The sequence below is a fragment of the Podospora pseudoanserina genome, chromosome 5 (assembly GCF_035222485.1).
Source record: "Podospora pseudoanserina strain CBS 124.78 chromosome 5, whole genome shotgun sequence".
NCBI lineage: Eukaryota > Fungi > Ascomycota > Sordariomycetes > Sordariales > Podosporaceae > Podospora > Podospora pseudoanserina.
This window is the reverse complement of record NC_085924.1, coordinates 2,500,396-2,520,509: the sequence shown is the minus strand read 5'-3', so window position 1 is coordinate 2,520,509 and position 20,114 is coordinate 2,500,396. Positions and strand designations below refer to the sequence as shown.

The 20,114-nt window shown below is 50.0% G+C and overlaps 6 protein-coding genes across 6 annotated transcripts; 4 read left to right on the top strand and 2 right to left on the bottom strand.

Annotated features, from left to right (window-relative positions):
* Nucleotides 1-1,168: 1,168 nt before the first annotated feature.
* On the top strand, nt 1,169-1,717 carry QC764_511852 (uncharacterized protein; the record flags this gene model as incomplete). The annotated part of the gene is made up of 3 exons (XM_062948408.1): nt 1,169-1,192; nt 1,246-1,446; nt 1,598-1,717. 3 exons carry the CDS (start codon nt 1,169-1,171, stop codon nt 1,715-1,717), a joined length of 345 nt encoding a protein of 114 aa, XP_062799164.1.
* Nucleotides 1,718-2,602: 885 nt separating this feature from the next.
* QC764_511850 (uncharacterized protein) lies at nt 2,603-3,342 on the bottom strand (the record flags this gene model as incomplete). Its single annotated transcript, XM_062948407.1, has 3 exons — nt 2,603-3,004; nt 3,074-3,163; nt 3,232-3,342. The coding sequence occupies 3 exons, from the start codon at nt 3,340-3,342 to the stop codon at nt 2,603-2,605; spliced, it is 603 nt and encodes a 200-aa protein (XP_062799163.1).
* A 3,338-nt stretch (nt 3,343-6,680) lies between these two features.
* Nucleotides 6,681-7,074, top strand: QC764_511843 (uncharacterized protein; the record flags this gene model as incomplete). The annotated part of the gene is made up of 2 exons (XM_062948406.1): nt 6,681-6,699; nt 6,722-7,074. The coding sequence occupies 2 exons, from the start codon at nt 6,681-6,683 to the stop codon at nt 7,072-7,074; spliced, it is 372 nt and encodes a 123-aa protein (XP_062799162.1).
* Nucleotides 7,075-7,520: 446 nt separating this feature from the next.
* Nucleotides 7,521-9,403, top strand: QC764_511840 (uncharacterized protein). Its single transcript, XM_062948405.1, is given in 5 exon segments — nt 7,521-7,869; nt 7,943-8,207; nt 8,306-8,406; nt 8,419-9,050; nt 9,100-9,403. 2 exon segments carry the CDS (start codon nt 7,862-7,864, stop codon nt 8,199-8,201), a joined length of 267 nt encoding a protein of 88 aa, XP_062799161.1. The 5' UTR covers nt 7,521-7,861; the 3' UTR covers nt 8,202-8,207; nt 8,306-8,406; nt 8,419-9,050; nt 9,100-9,403.
* A 1,422-nt stretch (nt 9,404-10,825) lies between these two features.
* Nucleotides 10,826-13,571, bottom strand: QC764_511830 (uncharacterized protein). The gene is made up of 11 exons (XM_062948404.1): nt 13,255-13,571; nt 13,114-13,201; nt 12,763-13,058; nt 12,569-12,699; nt 12,392-12,516; nt 12,204-12,334; nt 12,034-12,151; nt 11,858-11,975; nt 11,537-11,801; nt 11,426-11,480; nt 10,826-11,368 (listed from the first exon to the last, which is right to left on the bottom strand). The coding sequence occupies exons 1-11, from the start codon at nt 13,386-13,388 to the stop codon at nt 10,991-10,993; spliced, it is 1,839 nt and encodes a 612-aa protein (XP_062799160.1). The 5' UTR covers nt 13,389-13,571; the 3' UTR covers nt 10,826-10,990.
* On the top strand, nt 13,405-17,539 carry QC764_511820 (uncharacterized protein). Its single transcript, XM_062948403.1, is given in 10 exon segments — nt 13,405-13,623; nt 13,678-14,501; nt 14,566-14,684; nt 14,738-14,810; nt 14,893-15,173; nt 15,183-15,371; nt 15,443-15,832; nt 15,895-15,970; nt 16,341-16,909; nt 16,971-17,539. Coding segments are annotated over 7 exon segments (1,266 nt in total). The 5' UTR covers nt 13,405-13,623; nt 13,678-14,347; the 3' UTR covers nt 15,955-15,970; nt 16,341-16,909; nt 16,971-17,539.
* The last annotated feature ends 2,575 nt before the right edge of the window (nt 17,540-20,114 follow it).

Here is a 20,114-nt window from a genome sequence, read left to right as displayed (position 1 = left end):
ACCCGCTCGCTAGACAGCCAGAAGAAGGGGTCATCAAGGATTTTGAGGCCACTGAAGATTATTAGCGGAACTGAACCACTGTTCCAAGCCCTGACACTACAGCCCTTGTCACACCAATTGTTTGGGGTTTTCAAGCGACTCGACCGCTATCTTCTCCGCTTTTGCAAGCGACGCCAAAAAACCCGAGCTTTTTGAAGATGGCGCGTGAGGGCCATAATGTGACAAGGGCTGTAATATCAGGGCTTGGAACTCATGGTTCAATTCAGGCTAATAATATTCAATGGCCTCGAAGAGCGTGATGAGGAAGAAGAAGGTCTAGGAATACAAACAGATCTCAAAGACGCGTATTTATCCATCGTCAGGGGGTCCGTGCCCAGTAGCCTCAGGCCGCTGCGAAGTCCTTCAATATCTCAGGTTGACCAATATCATCTTCTTAATAACCGCGAAGCCTGTGATTGTCTGCCTCACTTTGACCGCTGGCTTACAGCGTGCAGTTACCCCTCTTTTCAGTGGTATCGACGGTGTTGTTGGCAGTGTTCACGGTGGTTGGTTCGTTGATGTATGACACATAACGAACGCCGCGACCAGTTTGTGGTGGCGTTGATAGGTGCCAACAATGTAAGTACCCGACCCCCTACACCTTTCATCATCGGTATGCCCAGCCCCAGACTGCCTCTCCTACACATATGCTCCTCCTCTTGTTTTCGTCTCACCGCACTTGGATCTGGCACGGGACTGCCAACACTGATAGTCAGACTCATCCCTTGATTCGATTTGATCGCCGGTCAATACTGAGTCTGATGTTCTCGTGTGTCTCGTTGTTGGTAACCACCACCGCTCAATTGTGTATACGCCTCTTTAACTTGGTCAACCACGTTTGGCACTGTAACTGACCGAGCATTCGTTGGTCCCCAGCGGAACCTCTGAGGGCGCAGGGACCAGTATGCGAGAGTTTTGAAGGGAGCCCTAATATAATATCCTGGGCCTGCGAAGGTCATGTGGTGGAATGGGGTCCCGGTTGATGTGGCGCGGTGATCAAGAACTTGAGGCATTTCTGGTGGTCGACTTACTCAACGTTTTTTTTCTGTGCCTTGCTGACTGGACTTAGGGTGCTTCCTCCGACGCCGCTGCCGACAGCGCCGCGAAAAACCCTGCCGAGGACGGTACGATGTCCGTTGACACCCAAGACAAGGTATGCAATGTTCCGTATTTTTTCATGTTCTTTACACATCTAACATCAGTTAGTGTGCCGAATCCACTCGCCCCTTTGCCGCCGAGTCCCTCTCCGCCGATCATCCCGATCACAATGATGCCTCTTCCGACAGCGCCGAGGATGTTCTCGAGCTTGTGTCCAACACTCTGGATATCGGCGGCAAACCTTCCCCCGAGTTGATCAAGAAGTACCAGTTATACATGGTTTACAATGTCGACCGCGTGTGCGATGCTGTTCTGGACCCCCAGAACACCATAGGCATGAAAACCTTTGCTATTGGGGCTGGCCTGTCTCTGATGGGGCAGAAGATGGAGGAAATCTCAAGCTCACACGAACTACTCCACGTTCGTCAATGACTTGGGACTCCTGCGTCTGGAGCAACAGGGAGACGTGGAAGAACTGAAGACTGAGAAGGACATGGCCTCCGTGTTGGCGAAGTTATTGCGGGACGGTGTTGAGAAGGTAGAGGAAAAGCTTGAGGAATTTGGTCTTTACTGGCGATAGCGACAGGATAGACTTTTCGTCCGCTTGCGACCGGAACGGGGCTGCCGAGGGCCACCATGATGCCCTGACGGCTGGCATGATGAGTCTCGCTGTTCGGCAGGACAAGTCGGAGAAGGCCCACAAGCATGGCTGTGAGTCATGAAAGAGCGCCTTGAGCGAGGTCAAGGAGCTGAAAATGCTCCTGGCCATGTTCTTGAGCGGCCAGGTCGACCAGTAAGCTGTAAGTACCCTCTCTGTTTTCTTTTCACAAATATGCCTCAACTGACATCTCTGATTAGTTTGTTCGCATGCTGAATGATGATGAGGTTTGACTGACCATTGGTATTTCAAAAGACATCTGCATGATTTGGTTGGTTTTTCTTTGTTGGACTGGCATGAGGGTTGGAGTTTTCGAGGGTGGAGTTGGGCAGGATCGCTGGCAAATTAGGTCGAAGTTGTTTTTACAGGCATTTGAGGCAAGCCGGGATGGACTGGGGCTATGGAAGTGCTGGTTTTAGAGATACCCAAATGCTACATGCGACTTGAACCGTTGATACCAACTCTTTCTGTGGTGCTCATTTCTTTTGGTTTGCGGTATTTTTTTGCTTTGAATTGTGTTATGTTTTCAAGAGTGAAAAAGATGAAGGTTCATTGCAGAAAGATAGGAGACCTTTTCAAACGTTACATCTCTAGAGAATGGTGTCGTTGACTACAAATGTACCTTCTGAGATTGACAAGTACAGTTCCATGGAACATTCAATGAGTCTGAGCACGTAGCAATGGTAAAGGTATCTACCAATTCTCCTGTGTTGATTTCCTCAGGCCTCTACCCCAGCTTCCTATCTACTTTCTCAAAGAATGGAACCAACACAAAGAATACCTATATCCTCCACCACAAGCTCTCCCTCAGCGTCGATTGTGGGTCTCTACTACCTCCTTCAACTTGAGCTTTAACCTCGAAGCCTGGGAGGACAGGTCATAGAGCAGCTTGTCCACCTTTTCGTGTTCACCCTGTCTGGCAGTCGATCTCGCAGTGGAGACGGTGTTGCTGAGTCTCCAAAGCTCATCTGTGGCGTCCTCCAGGAGGACGGAGACGAGATGCTTCTTGGCTTGCTCGGCTCTGATGTAGGCGGGGACTCTGGGGGGTGTTGACGGGAGAGGGCCCACAGAGAAAGGAGGGGGATCAGCGAACGAAGAGTGCTTCTTGGAGGGATCGCGCGGACGAGAACGACCACGAAGATCATGAAGAGAGGTCTTGGTGTGAGGGGCGCGGTTCTTGGTGGGAGAAGCAGGGGGGTGAATCTCGGCCTGTGGGCGAACAGTGGTTAGTGATTGGTACCGGGGGTGTTAGTGTTAGGAAGGAGGGAGGGGACTTACTTCGTCGTCGTCGCTGATTTCGATGACTGAGTCGAGGTGGTCGGCGGGGGGATCGGGGAACGGGTCGGGGATGGGGGTCGAGGGGGAGGTCTACTGATGGGTGTATTGGGTTAGTGGATGAGGCTATGGATAGGGCAAATGTGTGTTTGAGGACTTACTGCGGAAGTCATCTCGGCGGGATCAGGAGTCGTGAATGAGCTGGCGGTGGGTTTGGGGACTGCGTGGCTGATGCCCTTGCCGTAGTATTTGTTACCTGTGTCGGGAATCATGGTTGGGAGAGGCTGGGAGTGTCAAAAGGGAGAGCTTGTGAGGTGGAGAGAGAGGATTGTTGAGGGAAAGAAGAGTGAGGGTGAAAAGGTTGAAGGTGGTGTTGGCGGGGGAGTTTGCCAGTGAGTCGATCTTTTCAGGCCAGTCAGCAGTTGTTGTGCGAGCACGGTGAATGACCAGGCTGAGTATTGCGGGGCAGCTGGAGAGTCTGCGCAGATGACAGCTTCTAGGTTGCTCCAGGGCGGTGAGGTTACTGGAAGGGCCGCAGAGCTGGCCGCCGGACCTCTCGTCGTCAGAGGTAACTCCACACCATCAAGCAACCGCTCATTGCCCGTTGACTATTTTGGAGCTTTGAACATTAGTTTTGTGTTATTTGAGCATGGAGCCTTGCGATGACCGTAACGTACTATGCATCTTACTCATAGCCATGGTGAGCTTGCGCTGCTGCAGACCATGACTCGGACACTGTTTGTAGAGACAAGCAGTTACTCATCATGAGTTGTTCAGAAATCCCTACCAGCTGTTAGGTCAAGCTTTTGTGTCATAGACTGATTGTCCTAAATTTCTTACCTTTACGTTGCATAATGACCACGTCCCAAGGTGTAAGAGTCTGTCTTCCGGCTGTCGATATCGTCATCTCCAGCCCCCAAGCCACGGCAAGCACAGTACTCCCCATTCCACTGCTGTTTCAACTCTAAAACGTTGATCCAGGGTTCTCAGCCAATATACTGAATTCTCAAGTCATCATCAAAGACGAGATTCTCAAGACCACCGCCCACCTTTACCACAAAATGATTGACACACAAAAGTAGGTTAACATGCTTTTAAAGATAATTCATGGGCCTTTAAAAATAGTTAGAAGGCCTATTAACTTTATTTTAAAGCACCATTTATAACGTGGTATGTGTTAACCTATTAATGCGTATCAACTATTTTGCGGTGATGGTACCGCCGCCGCTGTTGACACGGGAAACCCCATTACCCCCGACATGTCAAAATATTTCTTCGCCATCATGAAACACGGTGTCGATAAGATGGTGCATTTTGTCACCAACCCCAACCTCAGTGAGCATATGGGCCAGCTTGCATCACTCGGCCCCGTCGCCACACTGAAATCCCAGTTGCAGATTGTTGAACATGAAGCAGAGGAGCACAAAGCTCGGGTGGCGTGTGGTTTGGTTGATGAGGCCATTTTGCGGATGAAAATAAGTACACCTTTGATCGTCCTAATTGTCGGGGATTGGGATAATAGGTTTATTTTATTTTGAATATGCGTAAGGGCTGAAGGATACTGACATACTGTGAACCACACCGCTCTTGAAGGCTATTACCGAGTAGATCAGACTCATTCTTTGTTGGTTTAGCTATCACGACATACGACATTGCGGTCTTTGGAACTGGCTGGCTCGGATGGCAAAACGGATACTGCCCCTGGGCTGTTCAATTTCTCGTGGAATCTGAAGCCTGGACCAGGACATCACCGGCGTTGGTCATAGATACAAAATGATACCCGTTGCTGCACGCATTTGAGCTCAGGTAGTATTTTTGTCTCCGTGTAACTATAAAGATGTGACCCTTTCATCATGTTCAATCATCACTGTTGCTTGCATCTTGGAAGTTCTGTTAACTTCAACAGTGTGGATACCAAGGCGGTATCCCTTTGCTTCGCCAGCACTGAATAGTACTACAAACAAACAGGCTAAGCCTCGTTTTCCCTCTCAATCCTGGTCAATCTTTGGCGGTATTGCTTATCATATCATAATTTTGTAAAAGCCCCGATGCTGGAACTCCCATCATCTATTGTAGGAGAAGTCTTTTATCAACTTTTCCTCCCGGTTTAACCCCCATTGACACAAGTACCTCAGAACTGTCATCTCCTCCAAATCCCCCCACGATTCTCCCATTTCTAACACAAACTCTTCCAGATCCCAATTTCCAAAGTGTCACCCCAGGCAACACACTCAACCACCCCAGCCACAATGCACCGCCACCCCCTGAGAGTACCTCGGTCTTTCATCAGTTCAACAGCACCCACACCCAAGACACTCAGGATACCAGGGCTAGCAATCTTGTGACGATATACTTTTTTTGCAGCTATTTACTCAAGTCTTGAGTTTTCACACTGTCAAGTCTGATCAAGAATTCCACTGCAAACCTCACCCCCACCAATACGTAGCTAAAAACAGCAGGACTTCACGCTAGCGTAGAATTCAAGATTCTGGGTGGTAGTTCGGACCATTTGACCAACTCTTGCTCTCCGGCTGTGCTTGAACTTTCGCGAATGGACTTTTGAGAAGTGGGGGGGCCGTCGAAAGATCGGGGAAGCTGTCACGAAAGCCGAGGTCAGTAAGAAGCAAGGTAGAACAGTGGGAGAACTTGCCTGGTCGTAAATTCAAGCGTTCTCATCGGAAAGGGGCGGCCCGGAATTATTGTCAAACCCCCGTTGGTGATATCTGTCGAACGGGGGAATCGCTAATATCGGGTAGGCGATCCGGAAGCTTCAGTCGATTTGTCTGTAAGTCTAATCAGGACAATGGAAATAAAATCACTGAGTAAGCCAAACCACGCTGAGAATCCCACAAGAATAGTAAAGCTAACAGGCCCACCTCGGCCGGGACCCCAGTCAACGACATGACCGTCGCAGGCCCATAGAAACTTTCCATAGGGGTCCCTTTCAACCCTCGCATACAAGTCCCTGCGCCCTCAGAGGTTCCGCTGGGGACCATCTGTATGCTCGGTCAACCACGGTGCCAACCATAGTCGCCCAAGTTCGAGAGGCGTATACATAGGCGAGATGGGTGGTAACCGACAGCGAGTCACTACAGCGAGACACCAGTGCCCACGGTCCAAACCGGCGTGGAGGTCCGGAGGAGGTATGAGACTGGATCGATCGGTGTTGGCGGCCGGATGCCAGAAACCAAATGACGCGTGGTGGTTGATGTGATGGCGGAAGGTCGAAGGAATCATGAGCAGCGAGAATGACCGGTGGTGGACGGATTCCAGCCCTGGACCGGCTGCGAAAACAACAGAGCCGGGATAGGGGAGAGGGACTTGCGAGTGTCTGGGCTGAGTGGGTGGGGCAGAATCACTTGACAACTGAAGGATGCCAGGTGGGGTGCTTGTGAACTCTCTTATCCAGACTCCTGCCGCGCCAGGATAACGATATTTGCGACAAATCTGGACAATGGCAAGCAAACAGAGATTGCAGAAGAAACGCAAGGCCTGGAAAGAGAAGAAAAAAAGCACATCACAAAGCCACCAAGGCCGCGGAATCCACACCTGGCAGCTTCAAGTCCCTTGGTGTTAACATTAACCCCAAGCCTGGGGAGGCTCGACCGGTATGAGCAATGAATATGCTAGTACTTGACCCCAATTTTACAGATAAAAAGTCCAGAAGCGTTTTGCTGCGTACTCAAGCAAAGCTCGACCATATCCAAGCCCAGCTAGAGAAACACAATAAGAAATGGACCGCCAACGTGATGAATGTGCACAGACAGCTGGAGGTTGAACACATCGAGGATGGCATCAACAAAAAGCAGGTTGACCTCGTTGCAAACGTTGGGAACAGGCTTTTGCATGAGATCAACAACATCAAGGATACAATCAAAGGCATGAAGAAGACTCGTGCCAATGATTTCAAACACATTGTGGTGGAAGAAATGGAAGAGAATGGTCAAGACGGTGACCCGCCTGGGTCGGAGGAAGAGGAACTTGTCATTTTCATAGGGGAATAGGTAAGAGAAAAGATGTGTACCTATCAATTCGAGGCCCCCTGATGCCGTCATTACTGGCCCTTTTCACTCCAAGCGAGCCTGAAATGTTGGGTTCAGTGCCCTGGTGATCAACAACAGACATTCCGCCCAAGTCTCTGCCTCCCAGACTGTACTTCATGTTATGCTATCGATCCCACAAGACAAGGAACAATCTCGACTCCTGACCGCTTCCGACTGTTTTGATGTACTGATGTCACCGCTTCGTGATTCTTCCTTTCCCTTCCGCCTTCCAGCTTCTTCCTCTAGAGTTGAGGACTCATGACCCTGGCAGACTGGCCAATGATGCGTACCTCCCGGCCGACGGGCTTCCATCCGAACTGGTCGCTCCTTCCTCAGCCAGTTACATGTAACCTCATTGCCCCCGCCCCCAACCTCGAGTCGACGTTGCTCCTTCCTCAGACTGCCCTTGTTTGGCGATTCGTCACTCTTGGTGCATGCCTATTCACTCTATTCACCTGCTAATGGCCCTGCTTATTGTCTGATTTTTCTGCCCTGCTGCCCCACTCTTGCCTCGCTGCTCAGGTATAAAATCTCTTCTCCCGTTCCCTCTTTTGCTCCCATTCTCTTCTCTCCCTCCCACTTTCTTCTCTTGCTTCTGCCCTCCACAACCCTGCAAAGGAAAACTTCTCTCTTCTCTACCGACCACCGACCGCCCACCACCATCGCGTCTTGCTGTTTGACAGAATGGGTCGTGGTCTAAGAATGTCGGCTAACCAGTCTGCCGTCGCCCTCAGTGGCTCAACTGAGGATGCCGAGGTACGTCTGACATACCTTCTGGCACTATTCCTAAGATTTCATCGACTTGTTTTCAATGTAACACTCGACAAAGCTTCTTCAGGATTCATGAATGGAGCTCGACTTCCCCGCCTCCAGCACTGAAGCTGCCGTCGACGGCCAGTCGTTGCAATTGTAAGTCTCTCGATCACACGCCTTCGCCATTGTGGTGCCCAGCCTCAGTCTGCCACAAAAACATTTGTCTCTACACCTATCCGTTCTGCTGCGCCATGAGTCTGGCGCACAGCTGCCACACCGGATCTCAACCTCGTGGCCTGACCGGGCTTGCTTGCCGACTATGGATACGGGGATGATTTCTGGTGAGTGTTGTGTGTTGGTTATCATCTATCTCGATTCCACTCGACTCTTGGCTGCCCACGGTTGGCACGAAGAAATGTATGGTTAACATATTTACCAGACGACACTGACACGGCAGAAAATTTCCAGAAGCCCAGCAAGAATATAAGCGCCTGAGAGCCGTCAATGATTTTCAAGCCACTTACAACTGATCAAACACTTTTTTTTTTTTTTTTTTTTAAATCAGATTCAGATTGACGTTCATTTGCAAATGCCGGCAACACAAATCATGGACTCCACCTATTGCAATAGGTACAAAGGCTAGCCCCCGTTTTGGATCGGTTGGCCTCGGCGGTAATAACCTGGTTTATGGCGTTAGAATTTTTTGTCTTGTGGCTGTTCACGTATTGGATAGTTTATTGCTAAGTTACTCCTCCGTCTAGTCTGTGGAATAGCATGCTGCCGTTTAACAAACGTATAGTTATGACTCAGGCGGTTGCATAGTGATAGCTCTAACCAAAAGCACGGCGCTTTCGATGGCGCGTTCGGTATTCTTTCATATTTGTATATCTTAAGAGTTGAATGAGTAATATGTGAAGATGAGGTGTACAAGTTGTTAGGTGCAAAAGCAAAAGAAGAAACAAAGAAATGTACTTTTGGTACGAATTGAGTCAAGACGGTGTTGCATTCTAGATACAAACAGTCCATGTCCGGAGAGAAGTCCGGTTGTTGCGATGGATCTGTTTACCTCGAGAATCCTGGCCTGCTGAAACCTGCGAGAGACCATTACTTCCGCCAAGCACCGTCGACAAGCTTTTTCACCCCAGAATCAAAATGCCCGCATATCCGACCCCCTGCCTGGTGATGTAGGTACCTATAAGCTGCTGTTTAGGTTGTATCTAATGTCGAATATAGTATATGGAAATCGCAACTGTTGCGGCCGCATACAGCGACCCCGTGCCAGTGCTTCGTGGATCACATATGGCAAAATATCTTTCCCCACTTTTTCGATGAAGACAATGGCTTTTCGTGGGGGTATCAGCTACCACCATGTGCCGGCTCCCTAGAACGATAGGACTGCAAGGTCCAAATTTTGACAACTCTTCCAGGTGGTGAACGAAAACTTCAGCCCGTTTTCATTATTGAAGACAAGAAGATTGGCGGCGGTGTTGAGGCTTGGGACAAAACTAAGAGACAGTTGCGGGATTAGTTGAGCAAGAGTGTGGCATACTTACTGATAAGAACCCGAAGCCGGGTAGCAAAAGAAAGCGTGCGAAGAAGGAAGAGCGTCCGAAGGAGTAAAAGGACCCGAATAAGTGTATTTGGGCGGCAGTCACAATTGGACGCGATGTCCATTTCTACGAATTCTACCTGGAACGAGGCGAGAACGATACGGGAGAAATGAGTTCGTTCATGTTGAAGACAGAATAGACACTTCGTATTAGGAAGGACGAGGTGACGATACTGGGCATACTTCGCGAGATTGCCAAAAAGGCCAGGGTTCGATGCTGCACTAAAGGACAAATAGATAGATAATGACAGAGTTTAAACCTATGATTGGGCCACGAAGCGCCCCATTTCCCGTTTGTGAGCCCCATCTTCCTCCGTTTGCAAACCCAATATTTACCCCTTTGTAAGCCCCATCTTCCATTTATAAGAGAATCTATATCCGCGAATTACCTTCCTGATATCCGCGTATTTACCCCTATAGGGGTTATAGTTATATATGGCCGTCAAGTACATACACCTCATCAACCAAATTATTAACTACATTACCAACCACATCATCGACCATGTGTCAAGGACAACTATTTTCGGGAAAAGGTTAGTGAGACTAAGGTATATGAGTGATGTGAGGTGTTTTAGTGGACTTTACCTCCACGGAACTCGCTTGTCCCACTTGGCGAGCTCCTCCTGGCATCCGCAATTAACTATCTGCAGATAGGGCAAGTTGACCAAGAGGGACTCATTGAAAAAGTAGAGTGGTTTTCCGTCCTCAAAATAGGTTGGCAGAGTACTTGGGTTTGCAGACAGAGAGATACAGGGCTCTAGTGAGTCTTGAATGTGCAGTCCTTTCTGGGCGGGGAACTTAATGTCGTTATTTTGGGCGTGGGCTTCGTCTGTCACGGAGGAGATTGGCGTAAATCCAAAGTTTGCGGTGACAGGGATAAAAATGGCTCAATAGAAAGCGAAGGGAGCTTGGAGGCTAAATCCAGAGTGAAAGCTTTCCACAAAAAGGGACCTCCGTGCAGCAAGAATAAAAGGCAGATGTTAGGGCTGTGTTCGATAGAACGGCAGCGCCACCCTTGAAGCTCCGAAGGATAACCGCCTCACAGGCTGTGCAGTCATTCGTATGACCTTGGCTGGGTTAGAGTTCTGTGTCATTTGCTAACAAATGCTCAAACACACAGACACCACTCTGACTACTGTTAGCAACGTAGCCTGTTATGAGACATAGGACGTAATCCTATTCAAGGACACACTCACTGGTTGTTCATCTAAACAACGTCGTCACCGCTCCCGGTTATAGAGAATTTAATCATATTTTGATGGATGATTATTAAATATTGAAAGATTGTTAGCAGGCCTTGCAATATATTCAATAGGCCTTCGAAGCAGGACAAAAGTGCTTTAAATATCATAAGAAAAAGTTTTGAAAGATAATTTTAAGGCCTTTGAAGATATTTTCAAAGCTTATTAGTTTTCTTCCAGGTCTTTTTACTATATTATAGGGAGGGTAAGTAAATACGTAAGGAGGAGGGTAGTAGTAGGACCCCTCGCTGTCCAGCCACCCAGTCCTCACGTCTCAAGTAAGAATCTTCTTATCCTTCGCCTCGTACACATAGATGATGTAATAAGTCTTGCAACTATCCGTCAGGTTGTCCCAGCCAGCCCCCGGGTCTTTGATCTCCAGGTCGTCGTACTCGGCTGAATGCTCCTTCTTCAGCCAGGCGTGGTAGCCCTTCTTGTCCGTGTCTTCCCGGTAGGCCTTGAGGACGATTTGCATTGGTACTGAGCTGGGGGGTCCCATGAGGAGGTTGGTGGCTTTGTCGATGAGCTCTGACTCGGGGAGATCCCCGTTGTCGGGGAGCTTGTTGTCATTTTGGTTGGGGAATTCGACTTTGTGGGCCATGTTGGGGTCTATGCCGTCTATTATGCGGACGAGGGAGACCGTTTGGGATTGCTGATGTTACGGGTGTTAGAGCAGGATTTCGTTATGTGTCAGGGGAAGAAAGCTTACCTCGGTGATGCGCCAGTAGCGGTAGTCCTTTACGGTTGAGGCCCAGGCAGATGGGCTTTGTGGGAGTCAGCTTGTGTGTATGTTGCGACAACGGCTGGAGCTGGAACTCACTTGGAACAAAGCACAGTGTCTCCACCACGCGCCTCCCAGGTCAAGGCAGCGTTCCCGATCGTCTGGCCCTGGGTCGTCGTCGTGGTGTCACTGGTGGTCTTGGTGTAGTTCACCCCAAAGCTCACTTGGGGCGAGGCAAAACTGAGGCCGGCGGCCTTCTTGGTCTCTTCTTTGGCTGCATCGAGTTGCTCGTTGGTCTTGACTTTGACTTGGCGGCTGCTGCGGAGGAAACCGCCAAGGACGACCTTGGTTGGGAATGCGTCACCTGTATTGGAGTATGAGCTTATGGACTTGTCTTGAGCTTGGGAGGGATGGTGGCACCGTAGTCATTGATGAACTGGACTTTGTCGTAGTCGCTCTTGATGTTCTTGATTGCTTCCTCGCACTTGTCGGAGAGCTGGAGGTAGCGGGGGGAAAGGTCTATGGCTACGCGGGGAAACTGTTCCAAGGTCAGTGGTTTGGACGTCTAAGTCTACCTCGACACATGACAAACATACCTTATAAGCGACCTCCAAGGTAAAGTCGGTCTCTTCAGTGAGATTCTTCTTGCTGTAGGAATTCTCGTCGGAGAGGGCCGCGGAAGCAGAGATCGACTTGCCAAACGGGCTCCCGCTTCTACGCAATGTTTAGCCATGGGTACAAGACCAGCAGTGAGTTTGTGACTGACGCATTTGCTTCAATAGCTGTGGAACTGAATCCTTCCCGCGCCATGGACCGTTGGAACGCAGTCCTGGTTTCGGTGACGGTGACTTTGGAGTCGTCATCGATGTAGAAAGATGGAATGCCTGGGACAGTGTTCTGTTTGGCCTCATGTTAGTTACCTGTGGGTGGCAATCAGATGCGAGTTTCACAAACCAGATATTCCTTCACCACTTTCTTGTCGCTCGTCTTGTTGAGTGCCTTTTCCTCTGGCACTGGGGCTTTCGCTACTTCGCCGAGATCTGGAGAAGGTGCCTGGAGCGGACGACGGATTGAGAAGGCTTCTGTTATCAGCTTGGAATTGGATCCCGGCAATGAGTAGTATCAAAATACCTCTCTTGGGGGCCTTGACCAAGAGCCCGGTGCCTGGCATGTGGGTGTAGCCATGCAGAATCCGGTTATTGAACAGGGTATTCTCCCACTGCGTCTCAGTTAAATCGGCGGGTTCGGTATAGTCCCTGGAACTGTATTGATACAAGTCCATGTCAGCATTGTCGATAATATGTCGCCATCTGCACAAGACATACATAGCTGCCGTCGCGTGAATTTGCTGCAGAGAGTCAAGCTTTCCCAACAACTCGGCGGTATTCCCGAGTTTGCCGCCATCCACTCCTTTGCCAGCGCTTCCGAGTAGGTTTTTGAGATCAGAGATCACAGTGGATTGCGGGACGTTCTCCTGTGGCTTGCTGGCCATGACCGTGGAGACGAGATGAACCGTGACGAAGGGAACACCCTTGAGCTTGGGCTTTTCCTCCGTCTCAGCAGCTGGTGCTCCCTCTACCTTCTCGGTAGCCTTTGCTTCGGGAGAAAGGCTGGCAAGGTTCTGCAATGTTGGTCAGTCAAGATAAACAAAGGTTTGTAGAAAATAAATATCTTACGTCAAGGGTCAAGTGGATGTAGTCATTGAGAGACGTGCTGTCGGAGAGGGCATTTTTGCCATTGGTGCTGAAGGCGTATTTCTTTGGGCTAAAGACATGTCAGATTCCGCTCACCGTGGCCACCAAAGATGTTTGGCATACATGCGGCAAAGGCCCCTGAGCTTGGACAACGTTGCTTTTCCCATATCGGAACCCAGCGTCTTGCTAGAGATGGAAGGGAACGGCTCGCCGCCTGGGCTTTCGATTTGGATTTGAAAATCGGGGAAGGAAGCCATGATGATGATGATGATCCGTAATGTGTGTCAACGGTTGGTGATTCAAGGCTTGAAAGAGCAAAGAGTACTGGAAACAAAGTGCTTGATGATACAACTCTCCTGTCAGAGAAGCCATTTTTATCCTTCTTGTACGTGGTCCATGCTTCGTCGGCTCGACTCCAGATCAACACGGGGACCTACCCCCCGGCAAGCCCGCTTGACCCAATGGACACCTTCTTGTAGATGCTTCACACAGGTATGCCTGCGTCACTCCCGATAACTTGCAGTTTTGGTGACACTTAGTCCTAAGACATACCTTCAACTCGCAATCCTCAGGCAGCCACTCACCCATTCACCCACTGTAGGGTTCCCCGCTTTGGTTCTTGAAGCACGCAAATCTAACCACTTGAGCCCCACAGAGATGTGTTGACAGAATGTCGATCAGTCCAATTGACAGATCGACAGCTGCACATCGCGCCAATCTCGCCGCCAAAGGCGGGTCACGATGGGTCAACTACAGCTTCAGTCTCATAAAATCATCATCCACGATACAGCAACCGCCCGCCCTCTAAGACATCAGCAACCGTTTATCGCGCGTAACAAGAATACTACAACTCCTGATGATCCACACGTGTACCAGACCTTGAGCCACCGTTACGTCAACACAGCGAGTCGAGCTGAAACTCCATCTTGTGAATCAATCATCGTCTCCAAAATACCATCACGGCCCGAATGCCTGCAGAGTGCATACGAGCTTCGGGGACGACCTGGTCGGCGACCTCATGTTGTTCGACAATGATCTGACGTCGTGGGCATGTCCAAGGTAGCACAGAACGCCTCGCAGACTCACAGAATTCTCAGGTTATATAGCGACATTTGGCTTCCCTCCGTCCTACCCTTGTGGCATCATCTGCAACATTTACAGTTTGAACCTATCGCACTCAATCTCTCTACCTCGTCCACAATCATTCACCGTCAAGATGTCAACCGACTGGACCAACGACCCCAAGGCAGCAGAGAAGACCTTGCAAGACTCTCTCGAGGCTGAACTCAAAACGCACCCGGATCGGTTCCTCAGAACGGCGAAGGCAGACGGCAAGGTCACTTTCAATGGCGACAAGAGCCCATTCTACGGTAAGATTACCACTCTGCGTGCAACCATGTCGTTGATGTGGGACTGACACAAAGGTTCTTTCAGCCATCCAAGCATATGTCTGGTGCGGAATGCTGTACCCCGACAATGATGCCGACTTCCAGAAGAAGCTTCCTCAATCCCGGTTCAAGCCTTTGGAAGTGGTCCTTCCCAAGATCTACGAGGTATGACACCTTGCCATCAGCCTGGAAAGCATAGGTGCTTACCATGTGAACAGGATACCAAAGATGCTCTCGTCGCTGTTTCTTCCTCGTGCCACAAGTTCAGCAGTGGGCCCATGGAGGGCGTCTGTGAGTTCTCTCCATTCCCCGTTTTGAACCCACGCCCTTGGCATTCTGACTGACGTTTCTCAAGTGTCCTATTCCTCCCTAGTGAAGAAATACGCCGTCAACGCCAAGACCTCCCTCGGAGCCGACGATGGCCTCGGCGCGCAGCTCAAGACGCTGACGTCGGACAAGTACAAGAACAAGGAGAGCATTGACGAGGACTTCGAAGCAGCGAAGGAGCTCGCGAAAGAAAGACTGGAGGAGCTCAAGTCGGACGCCAAGGAGAAGGAAGAGCAGAGTGACAAGTTGAGGAAAGACCTTCAAGACGTGAGATTCATCTTGATGTTTGGGATGGGAGAGAAAGAACTTATCACTGACCTGTCGGATGTATGATAGTTCCTCAACGAAACCGAGGCCAACAAGAAACAGGTCACCGCTGTGAATGACAAGTATCTAAGCCCGGTGACGGATTCCGAGGGGAAGCATTACAAGAATGCGATGGTGTACTTGAACCATGAACTGGAAGGCTTGCAGAAGAAGCTCAAGGACGCCAAGGATGAGGCGGATAAGCAGAGCAAGGAGTTGGTGAGTTCAATCCAAGCCATTAGCGCATTCTACACATGTTGGAAAGGTCACTGACTTCGTGCATGTTCCAGAAAGAGGAAGGAGACCCCAAGGGTTGGAAGTTCTGGGTCAATGTGCTCAGCGGCCCTACGGGTACTTGGAACCTGTACCAGAAGCTCAAAGACTTCAAGGATGCGTTGGACAAGTGGTCCACCCAGAACAAGGAGACGGAGGATGTTCTTAAATGCCAGACTACTGTCACGGCCTTGGAGGCTCAGATTGATGATTTGATCACCAGGATGACAAAGGCGGTGGAGGGGATCTGGTTGATTCAGGACACCTTCCGGCACTTGGGAGAGTCTCTTGACCCTGTTATCAAGGCCATTGACAAGATTGAGAAGGGCACGAGTTCACCGTTGCAGGCTATCCGGAAGTCCAACATCAGCCATGGCATTCAGGATGCCGTCACAAAGTATGAGGAGGTAAATTTTCTGCAGAAAATTGGTACTTATCTATTTCAATGGAACTGACAAAGAGTTTGCAGATTATCAAGGAAGCCGAAGACTTTGCTAAGGCATCTCAGATCAAGGTCATTGATGCTTAGACGCGGTTGGCGGTGGGTGTCACACGGCAAAAGCCAACCACCTACAACCACTTACAACCACCACCAACAACACTGTCGATACCACCGCAAGGAGGGGTAACTGCACGTTGTGAACCAGTCGTAAAAGTGAGGCAGACAATCAGAAGGCATGGCGGTTATCAAAGGAAGCCCACTGGCCCTGAAGGATATTGAAGGACTTGGCAGCGGCCTGAGGCCAACAAGGGCACGGGCCAGGCAAGGGAGGATAAAATACGCGTTCAGGATCACCAAGACTGTATTTTCCTTCTTTATCTTTCAGTATCACGCTCTTCGAGGCCATTGAAGATTATTAGCCTGAATTGAACCATGAGTTCCAAGCCCTGATATTACAGCCCTTGTCACAGTGGGCGTAACAACCAAGCATGCAACAGGCTCTTCTGGTCATAACTGTGCTGCCAGCCTGTCAAGTCCGGCTTCTTATGGGATAATATCCGGGCTGCTTTGGTTCGGTGAAAAGAGGGCTACTGTTTGATGGACTGTTTTTCGGGGATTTGGCTAGTGATGATATCTCAGTCTTGAACCGAGGTCTTCAATCTGATATATTGTTTTCTCTTGTCACTATTTTCTCCTGACCCTAACCTACCTGGTTGACCAATGCATGTTGTGGACAATAGCTGGCGCGTTTGTGCAACGAGCACACTTCATGTGTGCCAATGGAGGCCTGCGGAAGCATGCATCTTGACGGGACATCGAGCACGTTGATGGCCAGTACCCAGCGAGGATCCAAATGCAGTCCCAACCCGACACATGACAAACGTTTGGGCATTAATGCTTGACATCAAAAATACTTTTCGTTGGAACCATCTTCTTCTCCGAAACCTCATCTCGGTTCCATCCGCAAGGCCACAAACTTCAACAGCACCTCTCCCCCCCAGCAGTGTAACGTCAGCTCTTCAACCCTCCCCTGATAATCAATGTATGCCTCTACATGTCCTTCAATGCTTGTTCTGCGCTGACGACCGACCGCTTGAACTTAGATGACCGTGGAAAAGTCCATTGTCCCAGACGAGCCCCCTCCCTATTTGCCTCCAGTGAGTTTCTTCGGCCCGACCGCCATTCAGGGCGCCATTCTAAACCCTGGACACACATACATTCTGTGGGATCGCAACACTGGCTTGGTCCTTGCCATGCGCGACGGCAACTTGGCTCTAGTTCCCCATGACACGCTACGCACTCACAAGGATACTTGGCACTGGGAATGTGAAGAGAAGGGAGGGTGGTTTTCGCTTCGGCATCCGGCTGTGCGAATGAATATTGGTTATCGGGTGGAAGGACGCCTGTCTCGATGGGCTGCTCAACTGATGGTTGGGGAGTTTGATGATGTAAAGCAGGACAGGTTTTGCTACAGAGTGACTCCTGAGGGAGGGCATCAGTTGTGGTGGGAGAGGGACGATAGTCTTCATGTTGTCGTGCTCGATCCCGCCAGTGGCAGTGAATTGCATTTGAGGTCGGCAGGGCCGAATGACGTGGTGAGCTGGGAATTTGTCCAGCTGGCGGATGGGGATAGGAAGTAGTTGACTGTGTTGACTGGATAATTAGATCTCTCCGTTGAAATGCTTGAGATATTGGTTCCGTTAGACTCCTTTTTAGGTATGTTTCAAGAGCTAATATGTCCCTTTCATATCCACCGCCATGCGGCCTTCCCCTGCAATATCATCCCCACGGTCCGGACAAGCACGCCTTACCACCTTTCTCCATCCATACGAGCAGACAGCCCTGCCACAACATGGATGGCTTCAGTGATCAACCACTGTGTATTATAGAATAGTTTAGATCACTTTCAGGCTGTGAAATTCGTGAGAACTTTTATCAGTCCTCATTGACTCTGAACCAAAACACCAAGTTTCACGGCAATGCCGTGATGGTGCGGCCCAATTGATCAGGCGGCCAAAGTTAAGATTTTTCTGGAATAAGTTGTTTCACCCCCAGCCTCATTTCGGAAGTGCCTTGCTCTCAAAGGCGCTGAGACGGAGGGTCGGTCTTGGGGCTCGGGGTGGACTCAGGGATAGATATAAAGAGTGGGTTCAGGAGTTGGATTCAGATACTAGGTCGGTAGTGGTAGAATCCATGATGCCAGGAATTGATGTGACGCTGGACTATCGGTTAGTGTGTGCTGAAGGCCGGCCATGACAGTGGTAAAGGCCATGAACAGGGATTGCGTATACTATTCTGTGCAGATATTGAGTTGACGGTGGAAGAAGGGCCTGGGGCGGTAATACATAGACTGGACTACGACAGATGTTGAACAGTCGATGTTAGGAGTCTGTCCGCAATTCTTTGGGTCTCGAGGGATGAGCACGCGATCTGGGAGTTCCATGTCGGGATGTACCTTGGGATTGTTCAATGTTCAAGAAGATCGGATGTCTGCTGGTAAGTTCATATTGCTCTGTGAGGATCCAATCCGGAGGAAAGGTTAGGGCAATTCTCATAAGCAACCACATAGTGACAAGCCAGCCCATATGCACATGAATTATCCATCTTCCAAAAGGTCTCCGCTGTGATACTTCAAACTACCTACTGAGATCTTGTTTGCTTTACCCAACTCAGCAGTGGGAAAAGCGCTTGTTATTTGGGACTGGCACCAAGCTGATTCGTATGGGTCAGTGCCACGATAAGAACCAGACTTTGGCATTGAATGTGGGACAAATCTTTGCTCGCACGCGACGTGTCTGGTACCTTGTGGGGCTCCCCGCCAAAGCCGTGGAGGAGGACTTTTCCACCGCCAAAGCCGGTGATGGGAGTATGTAATTTAAGGAGGTAGCCGGGTTTGTTAGAGGCAATCGACCATCGGCTTAAGTATGCCTGCTTTAGGTACTAGCTGTGGCCTAGTGGTTCGCCTATTTTTGAATGCCCAACAGAGGGCTGGGCATGTAAGATCTCTCTAGCTTCTCAGATATGGCTCAGTTTGCAAATTTGACAAGCTCCAGGGTCTATGAGCTTTACGGGCTACGGCCACGGCGCCGGCCGGGAAGGATTCGGGCTCCGGAACGGATACTCCGGCTCCATATTTTCGGACCGGAAAACGGTAGTCTGAGCCGCGTTGAGGGGCTGAACTTGCTTGACTTGACTCATTGTCCACCCGGCTTTCATTTGCTGAAGATGTCCTTTTCATCCCAATTGCTGGCCAGCAACCCCACGTGGGAGCGTATCTACACTCAGATGTACCACTTACAGACCAACCAGTGCCCGCCACGATGTCCCCGCCCTTTCTCTTGCCATTTGAGGTTGAGAAGCTCTCGTGAGGCGGTGGCCCGGGCTTCCTGCCAGCCCACATCCTTTTCCTTGCTCCGTCTGGTGGCTGCTCAGTCTTCACCAATTCAACCACCTTTTGCCTCCGGTCGTTGCCTCACCTTTGGAGAAGCCAATCCTGCTCCTTCTCCCATCAACCTTCTCCTCGACTGTCAAAACCCAGTAACCATTCATTACCTTGGAAGATTGGCATCAAACAACCCCAACACGAACTTCTGATCCCACGTTGCTGACCAGCAACCTGAAACACAGTGACGGCGGTATGTTCCATTCGACATCCACTCCGCTTCCGCGAGCGAGCTTCGTGTATTTCTCGACTAAGGAGTAGTTACACAGCTTTCGGCCTCTCAACCAGTACCTCGTGCAGATTGACAAACACAACAAAAAGGTTTTCACCGGAACTGTACGAACAATTTCGCTTTATCAATCGTAACGCTTTGCTTCCTACCTGGCCCTCATGGAAGCATACGACCGGATTACCTCCCATAGGCTAGTAGCCAATCCCGATCACCTACCTACCTACCTTAGCTACAGAGTCTACTCCTCGATACGCTCGCACCTCCTGGATATATCGGCGCTCCTCGCAGGCACCGAAAACCCTCTTAGTGATAAGTCTCAGAGTAGCAAGCCTGAGACAGATCATGCCCAGGCCGCACTCAACTCGGCTGAGCTCATTGCCCACACTGGCTGTCTAGCCATACATGCACTAATGTCGAGGTCCCTTCATTGTCACTCTTGGCATGCGTCGTTGAGGCCGAGGTCGGCGGTGTGCTCAATATGCTCGGAGGAGTCATGCTTTTCATGATATCATCATGGGTACCAGTTCTTGGATATGTCTCTATTCATTCGCCACATTTCATGGATGAGAAACC